Genomic DNA, 15007 nt, shown 5'->3' on the forward strand with positions numbered 1-15007 from the left:
TAGATTTAGGCGTGAGGCGTGAGACATGGCTCTGGGGTTCAGAGTCAGAGCCAATCAGAGGCAGAGAAGGGGCGGGTCTTCGCAGAATGCGGGTGGGAAAGAAACGCGTGAGGTTTGCGTTTACGTCGGGTGTCGCCGATTTACGGTAACCCGCCATTTTATTTTTTGAGAACATAAGCTTGCACACATTGAACTTCTTGTCGACACACGGTCTGGTTGGCAGAAGTGGTCCGTGTTTTTAGTTGTTGTTGGTCTACTTTAGTTAGAGTAAGTTGGTCCAGGAGACCGGCATATACCGCCCGCGTCTCCCCGTAGTCCATGGTCTAACCTCTGTCCGGACAGGAGGAGTGAAGGTGAGAAAGATAACGAGGCTCTGTGTTAGCACAGTTAGCATGTTGGCTAAGTGGAGCTAAGGGCTCCACTAAAGTCTCAAAGCTAATTGCTGGAGTGAAAACGATTACTGCACAACTTCTATCCATAGTGTAACTGTACTTTGTGTATGACGAATAATGTTTTCTCAACCGATGAGACGTGTTCAAACGGCACATGCTAAAGACAACAACTAGCACATCATGCTAACGTTACCTTACGTGCCAGCTTCCGTTATTGGTTTTGGCCTGTCGCCTACTGGTTGAGTATTGCAGCGTGTCAGCTGATAGTCCTATAAATTATGTACTGATTTGTCTATTTAGGTGAAAGATGACGCAGTTTTTACCTCCGAACCTGCTGGCCCTTTTTGCACCGCGGGACCCCATCCCTTTCCTGCCTCAGCTGGAGAAGCTGCCCCATGAGAAACATCACAACCAGCCTTACAGTGGCATTGCGCCGTTCATCAGGCACTTCGAGGTGAATATTGAGTCTTCTGTAATATGTGTATTTTATTTCATCTACATTTTCTTCCTCAGTACATTCACCCTGTGTTGACATATTCTCTTTTGTGATCAGGACCCTAGAGATGCCCCTCCACCAACAAGGGCTGAGACTCGTGAGGAGCGGCTGGAGAGGAAGGTGAGAAAATAAAGAGCATGGATGTTTATACCTACCATACACTAGAAGACTGACAGCCTCTCACATCTAAAGACAGTGTGTCATAAGTCACTGAGTTTTTAGTCACAGACTATAAGATTTTGCAAAGACTGGAGATCTTGCAGGGTCACTATTTAAAAGACTATAACTAGATTCCTTTTGAGATTATTTCCAATCCTGCTCCTGGTGGAAATTTACAAGAAGAAAAACTGCTGAACAATGGAACATAAACAGAAGCTGGTTTTGGTCACAGCTGCCCTTGTGTGTGTGTGTGCAGTGGTTTGTTCCGAAAAACCAGTCAAAAAGAAAATGTAAATGAATTAATTAATTCAGTTAAAACTGAACGACTGTGAAGAGGCACTCTTAATAACACAACGAAGCACATCATGTTTAATTAGGAAAGTTTAAAAACACACACACAAAGGGCAACCATTTACTACATACTGCCATTAGAAACTGAGTACAATTAACTGATAATATGCCTGATCAGCCACCATCTGTAATCAATACAAACACACATTAATAGACTGTAATCCATTAATCAAACCACTAACTAACAGCAGTCAATGTCGGACAACCTTATCATACTTTAACAGTTACCTAACGTTAGTGGTGACAAAACATAAGAAAATATTCATATTAGCAGTTTGAATTAAAATGAAGATCCCTGTGCTCTCTGGGGAAAATATTATGCCAAACTCCCTTTAAGAAATAATACATTATCAGTTCCTTACATCACCTTAAAATCACATAACTCTAGAAACAAGTAGGGCTGTAGTCTCCAGGTCGACTGCTGGATTAGTTGGTCGATATGCTCGCCTCCGACCAAATTCTCATTGGTCGAATAATCTCAGTGTTATTTTCATAAGGAGAAAAGTGCTACATCAATAGCTTTCCAGGACTAATCCATTATTTCCTGCGGTGGGAGGGACAGACTAACAAGTTACCTGTGAAAACGGGGGTGTTGTTTTCACAACTTTGAACTCGCCCAACCTAATGGAGACTGCTGGGTCTAACTGTACTCAACGTTTACTGAATGTACTGAACATTTTACTGAACCAGTGTTTCTCTTATAATTAAAACAACAAGAGGCCAAAAATGTTTTTTAATGCCAAAATAATGCCAAATATCCATTCATTTGGAAATCAATAGTGTTTGGGAGCCTCTTTGCAGTGCTGTTCTGAAACGTGAGTCAACCTCTGTGTCGTTACCTAGGACACTATTGGTAGCATAACTTTGTTTAGGAACAGGGAATTGCTTAATATGTTTGCTCAGCGGGTGGGAAAGAGAGATGGGCAGGAAAATGACAGTGGATCTGAGCGGAGCAGAGGAAAAGGTTAGTGGTAATTTGTCAGTCTGGCAGTAAATGTACAGTACAGACTACAGTGTAACAGTTAATAAATGCTCAAAAGTCACGTCTTTTGTTTCCCCAAGTGCTGGAAAAGTGAAGGCGGTTAGCTCCAAAGTTGGCAACAATGGGTTAGCCTAACCTGAAGATGCAAAACAGTGAAACAGAGAACGGAGAAATGTGTGGCTGCTGAGCTCACTGTGCACTCTGTCCCGACTAATCGATTAGTTGAAGATTATGTACCATTTCAGTTGACCAAGATTTTCTTTGGTTGACAACAGTCCTAGAAACAAGATAAAAGGTGTTATATGTCAACAGTCTTCTTGTCAATTTGGCATCAATATAATTTGTAAAGAAGCTGTACTTGCATACAAACTTCACATTTTGGGTCTTTTTCGCCTCAACCTGCTACCAGCCTCCATTGGTGAGCTGAGAAAGTTTAGCGGGAGAACACTGTGGGAATGAGAGGCAAACCAATTCAAAAATTAAGATTTCTCACTAAAATAATGGCTGGTTAGTGGATGAGATACACACTGAATTAAACAGCGACTCATAACATTGTTAATTCTCTGTCTACCCCGTGTGTGATGGTACAGTGTTTTAGGCTGTTAAAGTAACTACCCAGATGCTGCTTCCTGTTTGCTGCTGAAGAGGGCGCACTTATTGGTTGTTGAGAATATTCACAGGAATGTCAACAGTTAACTGCTGAGATTAATTTTGACCGGTTACACATGTTGGTCAATAGGTTAATTTGCAGACACACTCGGCTAACGGCTGGACAGTTACATGTTCACAACATCAGATCTTTTTTTTGAATGGATAAAGTAGTGGTGTAAAACTGAAATCTACACACAGTGTTGCATTATGAGTTGTTTGTAGCATTAATGTTGCTAGGCTAGTGAGTGTTTTAAGTCTGTTTATAGTGAGTGTGTTAGCATTAGTTAGCACTAAAAGTGTTTGGTTAGTCCAGTTTAACCTGCAGGAGTTTCTGAGGGATTGTGTAACATGTTTTTCTGCCACAGAGGAAATAAATTCATGACAAGCTCTCACTAACGAAAACTACGTCACAATTTTTCTTGAAAACGAAACAGCTAATTATCGGTTAATGGGTGTTGGTCTGTCAAAAGCAAAATTAACCAAAACTGACATCCTAGTTCACGTCATTGAACTTCACTATTTGCATGAGAGAGAAAGAGGCTAGAGACTTAAGACTTACAATAATATTAAACATGTTTGATTTTGTTGGAACATGAAGACGAGAAAAAGACTGACTTAAGACAGCTCAGACTGAGTTGATCACCTTACACCAAACAATCAAGATGACGGGAGCGCACCACAACTATAGCAAAACTGTCATGATTTTACTCTGACACTGGAAATTTGTCTGTGACAGTGAGGTCATTTGAAAAGTCATTTGGTGTAAGGCCAGCAAGGCTTTCTGCCTTGGAATGCTATGCGCGTTTGTGTCTGTGTGTGCGTGCGTGTATGTACGAAGCATCATTGGCTTGCTATCTATAAGATTGCATATCTATTGTCATAAACACAGCACCAGTCACTTAACAGAATAATTCACCAGCTTTTTTTTAACACCCATTATTTTCATGGTTTATTTGATCATGTGGCCAGTTTTAGATTTCAGCTGGACTGATCCCATGCCAAGTTATCCCCAAGCACATGACTTGTCTATGATCATTAGTCTTTGCTTTGTAAACAAGTGAAATGCATAATCAGACACTCAAACAGTTCAAGAGAAGTCTTGGAATTAGCAAATCTATGCAGAGTATGGTTTCACACACAGCATCAAGATTTTATGGAAGTGAAATCCATAAAGACAGCATTTTGTGGATTTTGCACCAGATTATTATGTTACTATTGGTGAGTTTTTCCTCTTGGTAACTCAGTTTATATCATTTTACAGCAGGTACACATGAAAAGTTTGACTTGGGTGCATTCCCCTTTATTTTGGTCATAGCACAAGGGGCCGCACACAGACTGGGGCAGCGACTCTAAGCCAGCACTAGCATTTTTATGAGCATTGTTATCCACAGAGAGCCTTCCCTGAGTGATTGTTGCAGATTTACCATTTACTGAGTCTTTTGCTTTTGCAGAGACGAGAGAAGATTGAGAGGAGGCAAGCAGTGGTGGAGACAGAACTCAAGCTTTGTAAGTTTTCACAGTGACATACAGTACAAGCTCTTTTCACTGTATATGATTTCATGGTTTGAACTAATCCTGCTTTCCTATTTGCGTTATGTCAGGGGATCCCCATAATGACCCCAATGCGCAAGGTGATGCCTTCAAGACATTGTTTGTTGCACGAGTGGTGAGTACATTAAAATCACATCCATTTTTTTCAAGTATACTTACAGCAGGTCTGTGAATTCAGCAGTTGTAATTCTTTTGTCATCACTGCTCATGTCTAATGGTATTTTTGTCTTTTTGTTGTAGAACTATGATACGACAGAGTCCAAGCTTCGCCGTGAGTTTGAGGTCTATGGCCCCATCAAACGGGTATGCTCAGCTGCTGTTGCTCACTTGTCTAGACCTGTTCACATGTTTGCAATAAGTTTACTAACTACACTGATATTAAATTCACTGTGATTGTATATTCTCAAAAAAGCCTAGGGGTGGAAATTTTCCTCCATACACTACAATTTTCAAATGTTCAAAACTTAACCTGCAACCTGAATGACACTTGAGCAGCAGACGATATGAAACGTTAAGAGCTACACAGTCAAGCTCCCAGCATAGTCTGTGTGCAATCTTCTGTGCAACTGGCTGCAACAATTAACATGCATACTGGCATGAGCTGCACTCTTGTATGTGCAGGAGTTGCCACTGCTCTCTGGCACTGTAGTGGGTGCTGTGTGCTAAGAAAGCAGGAAAAGCTGAATGTGACAGGTCTTAGTTAAAACTTTTACAAATAGAATTTTGTTATGCTATGTCAGTGTAATGTAAATTCTAAATAGTTGTAATTGAAGTTACATGTACTGTATGTATATGTTGTAGACAAAACTCAGCTAATTGCACCCTAATAAACATAAATGCAAATACTGAGGGATATATAAAATGAAAACAAAAAATAATGAAAGGAATATGCTCAGTCACTGGAAACATGGAACTACTACCTGATCTGCAATAAATGGTACATTTAGGAGACCTATATAATATTCTATATTTGTTGACACTGTTAGAAAGGCATTGATTCACCTGTGGTTGTTTTTGGTTGAAGTTTGTGGTTCTGGATTGCGTGTCACTGATATATTCATACACACATCTGACGTGGCGTGTTTGGGTATTCTTGTCTTATGATGCATTCCAAAGCCAACCAACATCTCCATGCCTGTTTCTTCCAGATCTACATAGTCTACAACAAGAGGACGGGGAAGCCTCGGGGCTATGCATTCATTGAGTATGAGCATGAACGAGACATGCACTGTGAGTACCAATGAAGAGTGCTGAGCTCAAACCATTCTGTATATTACATGTTCGTAAAGACTGACCTCTGATATGCAGGGTGGTTCTTCAGTCGGACCCCCTTCCCTTTATTCTATCATGGCTATTTTTGTTATGGTAATGGGGAGGCAGCTTTCTTTAACACCTTGGGAAGGTGACAACTACTAGTAAAGCAAATTGATGTTTATGGCATCAAAGGAATCAGAACTTCTTATAGACATATGTTTTACAATTTGCATGTTGAAATTGGAGTCTGGTGGTTGTGTGATGTGTGTGTCTGTGTTTGTTGCGTGTTATCAGTTGACTAATAGTTTTGTTGAGGATGAGAACTGCTTCATTCAGTGGGGCATCATGGGAAAAGTGGGAGGACCAAGAGGTAGAAGTGTCTTTCATTTGTGAACCTCAACATCTTTGCCTGTCAAGGGCACATTGTCTTAACTGTTAGGCGTTGTAGCTCTGTGGAAGAGCAGCTCTCCTGGTTGGACTGTAATGGTAAGCACAAGGTCAGACTGGTCACCAAGCATTGAATGGGATTTTTTTTTTTTTTTACCAGAAATGTGTCAAGGACTGTATGGAAACCCATCTTTTGTATGACTAGGTATTGAGCTTGTTTGTTTGACAAAGTTTTATTGGTGGTCTTCAACCCTGGTCATGGTGAGATTAGTTCAACTTCACCACACTAGTGACAGATTTTAATCTGGTGGTGATGCCACAGTGAAAAATGCAGTGTTGTCTAATTAGACAAGTGAATGGTGCCATCTAACACAATGACATCATTCTGGGATATAACAGTTGAAATACACCAGGCACGGACGCAACGCAGCACGTAGGCGGGGCGGAGCAGGTTTTTTTTTTACCTGATACACCAACTGCGTCTTGTAGCATGTGGTTGCGTGCCAACCGTGTTTTCTGAGTAGATTTCAAGTAGGGCACTTTGGAAAGTTAAAGCATTTGCCACTTAAACTATTACAAAAATAAGACCTGTCTACATGTGTTCTATAAATTTATTTTCATATGTACTTTTAGTTGTGAGTTATCAAATTCATATTGCCTATTAATGTTATGTAAACAAGTTGATGGAGTGTTGCAAAAGACAAAGTACGTTCCAGATTACCTGTGTTATGTTCATTCATGGACAGATAAATAGAAGGAAGGATGATGATCAGCTTCGCTGCATGCGTATTGAGTGATAATGCAGTTAGTTATGCAGAGTTTTGAAGCGTTGTTTTTGGTTGAAGTTTGTGGTTTTGGATTGCATGTCACTGATATATTCATACACACATCTGATGCGGCGTGTTTGGGTATTCTTGTCTTATGATGCATTCCAAAGCCAACCAACGTCTCCATGCCTGTTTCTTCCAGATCTACATAGTCTACAACAAGAGGACGGGGAAGCCTCGGGGCTATGCTAACTTCAATTAGCATAGCCAACTGAAGTTAGTTCACCAAATTCAGTACCAGGTCATATTAACTGGTACTGAATTTATTAACCAGATCATTTAAACTACAGGATCATGGATACACATTGATTTGATTTATTTTAACGTGCAATGTAAAAAAAAATCCACAAGGTTGCACTGCTGCGTCACATTGCCTCTGGTACGATGAGGTTACAGTTTCATGTAATTTTTACCTGTTGGAGGGCCGTGTAGCTGTGCAAAAAAAAAACTAGACCAGCTGTGTTTTAAAACTAGAGATAAGGAGTGTGACACCTGCGCGGCTTCTATGATGGATCTAGCAGCTTCATTTGATTGTAATGGAGGTGCATTGATGTGGCCATGCTGTGGTAGACGTGTCGCACCACGTCCGTGCCTGGTGTATTTTGGCCGTTAGTGCTATCAGCTCTTCAAGACCAGAGTTGCTGAATCACAGCTATGATGTAGTCACAACAGGGGGTGAACTGAGGGGGGATGTGGGGCTAAACAGTATATTAACTGTGTGTTGTTCTCATTGCCACTGCAGCCGCCAATCTGTGATGGCTATTGGCCAGAGCTGGCTGGCAGATGATGATGGTTATGATTCATCTACACCCTACTACCACAGCTCAGTATATGGTTGGTATAATGGGTTTGTATGATGGGTAAGATTTCTTTCCACCCTCCATCTCCTACATAGGGAAGAGGAGCTACGTTCAATGGGAAAAGCATCTTTCTTTTGCAAGCCCTGAAGAGCTTTCAGTGCAACTGCTATTACTTGGATCTTAGGCTTTGACCATTGAACGCACCCCTGACCACTAGCGTATTAAATATTGCCCAATGATTCTGCCCTTTATGTTAAAGCCACCTCAGGTTGCTCAGGGCTCATACATAGCAATGACATAGCTGTATGGAGGTACTGGAAGTCAGTGAGCAAGTAAGAGAAATCAAAAAGCTACATTACACAGCTGTCAGTCCCACCAGGTTCTTATGGAGTTTGTTGTGATTAATGCTGTGCAGATTGACTGAATTTGTAGGAGCTTCTCAGAACAATAGTGACACAATTTTCAGTCGTTCTTGGTGTGTAGCAGTAATGTGTAAATGTAGGTCCGCAGGGAAAGGTGCTTGTTTAAAGAAGTGAACGACTATATTTTCAATAAGAGTAACAATTGTACTAACTTTTTTTAGTTTTAGTACAGTTTCATTTTTATCTGCAAATTTAGAAACATGTAGGTTCATGACTGTTCTCTAAATGTGTGTGTAGATGGATGGGTGGCATTCACTGTCAACTGGCAAAGTTGACATCAATCAAATTCTATCATCATTATCACCTCAACGTGTCTGCTAGGCTCAAGTGTTCTGCTAAATATTAGTGCCAATTAAAAAGGCAGTGAAAGATGTAAATAATGGAAGCTGGGCAGTGGACATTAACTCAGCTGTTCAGATGACACTTTCCTGTGACTCCATTCCCCAAACTGTTTCTCTCAGTCAAACTTTGGGAGCCCAATTAGCTTGACATTATTCACAACCCCGTTTGATCTAGAAAATGTTCAAATCTCATCTGAGAAGTTGATATATATAATATATATGTCTGAGCTGGCTTTAATAGAAAAGGCAAATGAGGGGAATTTTCTTGGTAATTTTGCTAAATGGGCTATTCATACATTATTTATTCACTACATAACTAAATGTAGACACTAGTTAAGTTGGCCTTACAGATTCCTTCAAAACAATAGTAAATTCAAGAAAAAAAAAATAGATCCTACAGTTTCATCATATGACATGTCAGTAATGAAGTTAAGACACTGGATGCCCTAGATCATTTCTACTAGACATGTCTCAAGCCTCATTAGTTGTTTGGGGTTGTGATAAGGCAACTCCTGTAAGGAAGCAGCCCCGTTTTTTTTTTTTTTTTGTTTTTTTTTGTTTTGTTTTTTTGTTTTGTTTTTTTTGTGCTTTTTTTCAGTTGGTCAGTTTGGTAGGACTGGTGGGGGTTTGGTAAGGCCCTATCATTGGATGGGATGTTGTCATCCTTAGTGAACACAGACGTTGGAGGGGTTCTGGTAAGGCCCCTGGTGGAGGTGCTGGGACAGTATTTGTATTTTGGTGCTGAAGGATTGTAGTAAGGCCCTAAGACTGGGGCAGAGACTTTCATAAGGCCCAAGAGTGAGGTATTATGGTAAGACCATCAACTGCATAGTCTGAGTGAGGGAGTTTGGTAAGGCCCTCAGACTGTATACTATTGTATGTGAGGATTTGGTAAGGCCCTCAAGACTGTATGCTATAACTGATGGGTTTTGGTAAGGCCCTGTTCTTGGACATAAAAGTTGTACCCTCAGTGATCATCACCACATCAGACCAGTGTAGCAGCCAGGAGCCACCTGGATCTCGCAGAGTCCTTTCATTATACAAGATGGATCAAAAGACTGTTGTGTGGTATAATGGGATGAGGTGTGGGACAAAGTCTGATTGTACACAAGGTTGTAAATATGCCAAATGCTGGAGACTCCTTGTTAATGACAGCTCCTTACTGTTGGTTGCGTCCATCATGTTGCTGTATTAAGAGGATGGTAAGCTGGTAAAAGGTTTCAGCAGATTAAAGCCAATACAGTAGAACAGACCATTGCCATATCATAATACTGTTAATGTACACACATTTTCAGTTTTTCATAATTTCCTTTGGGACATCAACAAATCTGTGAGAAATGTTTTCCCAAGCATTTGTAAAATAAAAGTCAAAATCAAGTGTCCAAAGTGTCGGGACTAAAACAAACAATAGATTGTTAATCAGAATACTGAAGCGATACAAATTGTGCCAGGATGATAAAACATGATTTAAAAAAAAAAAAAAAGACATTTCACCTGTAAGCTAACTGGAAAATCTGATGAATACAGTACATATGATAATGATAACAGCAGTGCTTTCATTGTATACAACTACAATGTCAACTGCCCCAACATGTTTGGTTAAATTTAGCAAATGCACTGAAGATTGAATGTCACTTTGCGGTTTGTTTGACAGTTCTAGTTTGTCACAGTCAAATCTGTGTGAGAGATTGAGTATTTATTAAAATCTGAAGAGTAACTTGCCACCGTGCCTTTACAGTAGTAATGAATCATTAGGTAGTAAACTATATATTTAAAGAGATGGCACATCAAGAAAATTGGAAATTAAATCCTCACAAGTATCCTTAAGAAACCCGGACAACATAAAGCACTCTAATTTAATGTAGATAGTGAAAGAAGTGAAAGCTGGGTATTCAAATGATGCAGTTAAAAGTGTAACGTATCGATCACTCATCTGGTGGAAGGAAGTCTACTCCCATTATCCTTCGGCTTTTACCCAGAGAGCAGCCATCTCGGCCTCGCCTGCTCCTGGTCAGTATAATAATGCACTGTTTGTTTCCTTGGCCACATTGATGCAGTCCTACTCCTATCTCACCTCTGTCTTCCCTCTCCCAATTCCTCTTCTCCAGCTGCCTACAAGCATGCAGATGGGAAGAAGATTGACGGCAGGAGAGTGCTGGTGGACGTGGAACGAGGACGCACTGTCAAAGGATGGCATCCTCGAAGGCTAGGTCAGCTGCCTTTCTTATATTACGCTTTCATTTCATACCAAAGAAGAATAAACTGAACTCAACCCAAACTAATACTAGAGTTCTTGGCGACAGTACCAAGACCTCTACATGAACTCTTTTGAGAGGAGCATTGCAGGTTCTGTAGCAGCTATACTTGACACTGTGAGGCTACTCAGCTCAATGCTGATGTTTAGAAAGTATGTTTTACCATCTTAGTTAAGTGTGTTAACATGCTGACATTTAATGACAACTAAACACAAAGTACAGCTTAGACTGATGGGAATATCATCAATGTTGTAGGAATCTGTTCATAAACACATTTCAATGTGTTTATTATTGCAGTACTGATGTTTGTATGGCTTGTGTTCTGTCTTGAGAATACTTGTCATGTTGCTATCTTTTATATCATCTTCTTGTCTTTGTTCTGTAAATTTGATCATTTTAAATTTTGTTTCAAAACATCTCTCCAAAGACTGCAGTTGAAAATTAGCCAGCTGGCTAACACTGGCACACGTTGTCCTTTTATAAATGAAATGAAATGAAATTTTGACCTGATGATGGCAGTAAGTTATAATTAAAATTCATCCTCCAGGGACAATGAATGTCTCAAATTACATCACAAACCATCTGATAGTTAGTCTGAACCAAAGCGAATAGCCAACAGTACTATAGCTGAGAAACATTAGTGCCTATTAAAGCTATAATATGTAACTATTTCACATTAAAGTGTCTCAAAAAAGCTAGACCTATGTTATATATTTTGAGTTGTGTATTTGCATTATCCCAAATGTTTCCAACAATTTTCAAACTTAGAGAAATCAGTCATTTTAATCAAGGCCTGACAGTTTAGTTGTTTGTTGTAGTGGAATAGAGGGTTGATGGAAGGAGAGCAGTGCAAGCTTTCTGTTGCTTGAATGCAGCCTAGTCAACTACTTGAGAACACTGGCTGATACTGGTTCAACCTCCTACTGTTGTTCAGTGTGATGTCAGCAGCCATGCAGGAGGGAGTGTGTTTTGTTTTTTGAACTGAACTATGACCAGAATCCACTCTTATTATTTCTTTGCCTGTGCTGACATCAGATATTTTGACATCACAGATGATTAACGAAGGCATTAAACATGAAACTCATGTTGCCTTTTATTGGACGTTAGTGTGGGTGGCCGCTTTACAGGTGCACTGAACTGTATTGTATTGAGGAAAAGGCCGTGAATAATATATTCCTAATAATTGGAGATGAGGTGCATTCAAGAAAAACCCTCAGTAATAAGTTTTTATAGAAATAAAAGTGTCTACAGATAAGAAAAAGCCACAAGCATGTGGCAAATGAAAGTACAGATCCAGCCATTATGGCTGAATGATGCAAGTTTGAGCTTTGGGGTAGTATTTTCTCTGTAGCGACACACCCACACCACAGCATCCTCGTGCCCTTTTAGACACAGTGCTGTCATCAGTCTGAACATGTCAACAGGTTTAGGGGTCTTAACTTAACACATATTTAACTTTCTCTTATGTTTTGCTTGTTGTTGGTGTTTTTTTCCCCTGTAGGTGGTGGATTGGGTGGCACTAGGAGAGGTGGAGCTGATGTCAACATCAAGCACTCTGGCCGAGATGATGCATCACGTTACGATGATCGCCCTCTGGGGGGGTGAGTACTTTTTAGTGAGGACCTGTCGTTTGGTGTTAGATTGAGTAGTGTATTTAACACTTTTCTCTTTGTCCTGACTACTCATAGTGATCGGGAGCGTGGGGAGCGGAGAGAGCGCAGTCGGGAGCGTGACCGGGATAAGGACAGAGAGCGGCGGCGATCCCGATCCCGGGAACGCCGCCGACGTACCCGTTCCCGGGAGCGAGAAAGGGAGAGAGAAAGACCAGTCGCAGGAGGGGAGGAGAACAGCAGTAGTAGCCGGCGTCGAGAGCGAGAGAAGGATCGTGGGGGGGCAGCGGGAGGAGACAGCAGAAGTAGGGAGAGGAGTCGAGACCGGAAGAGAAGGAGCAGGAGCCGGGATCGCAAGAGAGACAGGGAGAGAGGCAAGGGGCTGGATGGAGAGGAGGTCGGCCAGGGAGACGGTGCCCCTGAGGGCGGGGAGCGCATGCTGGAGGAAAATGAGGGTGAAGTGGGTGAGGGCATGGAGGAGCGTAGAGACAGAGACAGGGACAGAGAGAGGGACAGGGACCGCAGGCGCAGCCACAGGGACAGAGACAGGCGCAGGGGAGACAGGGACAGAGACAGGGAGCACAAAAGGGAACGGGGGGAGAGAGACAGGGGGGAGCGCAGAGAAGAGCGGCACGGCTCCCTACGAGACGACATGGGGCCTCAAGATGACATGGGCAATGAGGATGAGGGAGGAGAACCGCCTAACATGGAGGAGTACAGTCAGGATGGGATGATGATGGACCAGCAGTCAGTGCCATCGGCTGACGGCTACGGCTCCAGTGAGAATGGCTACAAGATGGAGGCACCAGGAGATGAGTACTAAGACGGCCCCTTTACCAACAGGCTCCCACACATAAATAAGTTGTTTCATACTGTACTTTAACTTGGCCCCTAATTTTCTGTCAAGGCACAGGAAGCCTAAATTATGTCAGGGCTTCTTCAGTACCGCATCTAGCTAGCTTTTCCTATCTGACCACGATCTGTTGAAATATTCCAATTGATATTGTTTCACACACAGCTGATGCATAGAACTGATTCGATCTCACTAAAGTGGCAGCTTTCCTGCTTTGCCCAATTAATCCGTGCCACTAAATGTTATCAGATTACCGTAGTGATTCAAGCCAATTTTTTTTTTTTTTTTTTTTCCTCATTGGTTCGGGGGGGGGAGGGGAGGGGGGTGCTGCGATGAATTATAAAACACAAACTCTATTCGTTTTGAGATGGTTAGATTGTGTTCTCTTTTCTTATCAGGCTCATAAAGCAGTTAGATTACATACTTGTTTGGACCCAGTCACCTATTTCTGCTCAATGTATGTGAAATTGAAGGAAATGTAGTATTGTGTGACAATTGAGGATTGTTCTGTTTATTCATTCTGGAATAAATTTTTTTTTTAAATTATGTGTGGTGTTGTGCTAATCACAGTTGATTTTCTCCTGCATCTATAATGTAGCCTGGACATGCATCTGTGTTGATGTGGTGGAATAATTATATCAAGTCTGATTTTTGTGTTGCATGAATAGAAACCAGAGACTGTCTAGGATGTACAAAAATATATCAAACACTGTATAATGAAAATAGAAGCAAGAGCATAGAGTGATTAAAAATAATGGTGAAATTCTAATCATCAAGGACTATATAGTAGATAATGAGTTCTAGAGAACAGACTGAGTGATTCTGTATTAATGAATCATTCCTCAGTAACTTTAAACTGCTACAGCACAAAACTAGTCATGACTCATTCATTGCTTATTAAAAGTTTCTTTTTTTTGTGCACCTCCATGTGAAGTGGTATCACACTGAGCCAAGATGAGAATAGTAATCCTACTGTCTCTGGTTTGTTATGAACTACTTGTGAATTCTCCAGTAAAGACTACTGGTTAGTTTTACAGGATGATGCTCTACTTTGGGGAGTATAAAAATAGTAAGTGAGGGTAATATAATCATGAAGTAATGAGGGACTGTATAACTTCTCAGTATGATGTATCACTGAGGTAGGCCTAAATATTGAGTAACTTTAGTAATACTTTCAAGATATTTTGACATTAGAAATTAATTAAATGTAACGGCTCAGCAAAAACAGATTTGGACCCAAAAGCACAACTACCAGAAGATCAGGTAAGATAAAAGACTCAGCATTATTCATAGTCAAAAACAGGCAGATGACTCAAAAAGTGAGTAGGCAGAAAAAATGGCTGGACTGCTAATGACTGTGAGTCAAAGACAGCAGAGAATGAATGGGTATGGGCTGGTATAAATAAAACTGGGCAGATTGGGGAAGTGGAAACAGGAGGGCAGGGAAGAGTTGGGCAGCAGGATCTGGACTGACAGGAGAGTTAGTTCATGGCAAGTGAGAAGATAAAAAGATGAGAAATGGATTAAGAAAAGGTTGGGCTTTATATCTTTGATCACCATTAGACTCAAGATGGATGCAAAAACAAAAGTGGTGATGACTTCCATCTCAAAAAATACCATCCAATATCTAAACATCCTTTCTTAGCAAAAATCCTAATCATTAGTCAATTTATAAC

General features: G+C 40.9%; 1 protein-coding gene across 1 annotated transcript; it reads left to right on the top strand.

Annotated features, from left to right (window-relative positions):
* Positions 1–150: 150 nt before the first annotated feature.
* Positions 151–13877, top strand: snrnp70 (small nuclear ribonucleoprotein 70 (U1)). Its single transcript, XM_067616435.1, has 10 exons — positions 151–353; positions 693–846; positions 946–1008; positions 4483–4537; positions 4633–4697; positions 4823–4885; positions 5731–5812; positions 10722–10823; positions 12370–12469; positions 12557–13877. Exons 2-10 carry the CDS (start codon positions 700–702, stop codon positions 13299–13301), a joined length of 1422 nt encoding a protein of 473 aa, XP_067472536.1. The 5' UTR covers positions 151–353; positions 693–699; the 3' UTR covers positions 13302–13877.
* Positions 13878–15007: the final 1130 nt, after the last annotated feature.

The sequence above is a fragment of the Thunnus thynnus genome, chromosome 17 (genome assembly GCF_963924715.1).
Source record: "Thunnus thynnus chromosome 17, fThuThy2.1, whole genome shotgun sequence".
Classification (NCBI taxonomy): Eukaryota; Metazoa; Chordata; class Actinopteri; order Scombriformes; family Scombridae; genus Thunnus; species Thunnus thynnus.

What these genes read in the sequence shown, in the direction of transcription:
- snrnp70 (XM_067616435.1), top strand. Translation starts at nt 700, where the DNA reads ATGACGCAGTTTTTACCTCCGAACCTGCTGGCCCTTTTTGCACCGCGG. An exon ending in GGAGACAGAACTCAAGCTTT is followed by an intron (nt 4,538 to 4,632) that starts GTAAGTTTTCAC and finishes GCGTTATGTCAG; the next exon opens with GGGATCCCCATAATGACCCC. An exon ending in CATTGTTTGTTGCACGAGTG is followed by an intron (nt 4,698 to 4,822) that starts GTGAGTACATTA and finishes TTTTTGTTGTAG; the next exon opens with AACTATGATACGACAGAGTC.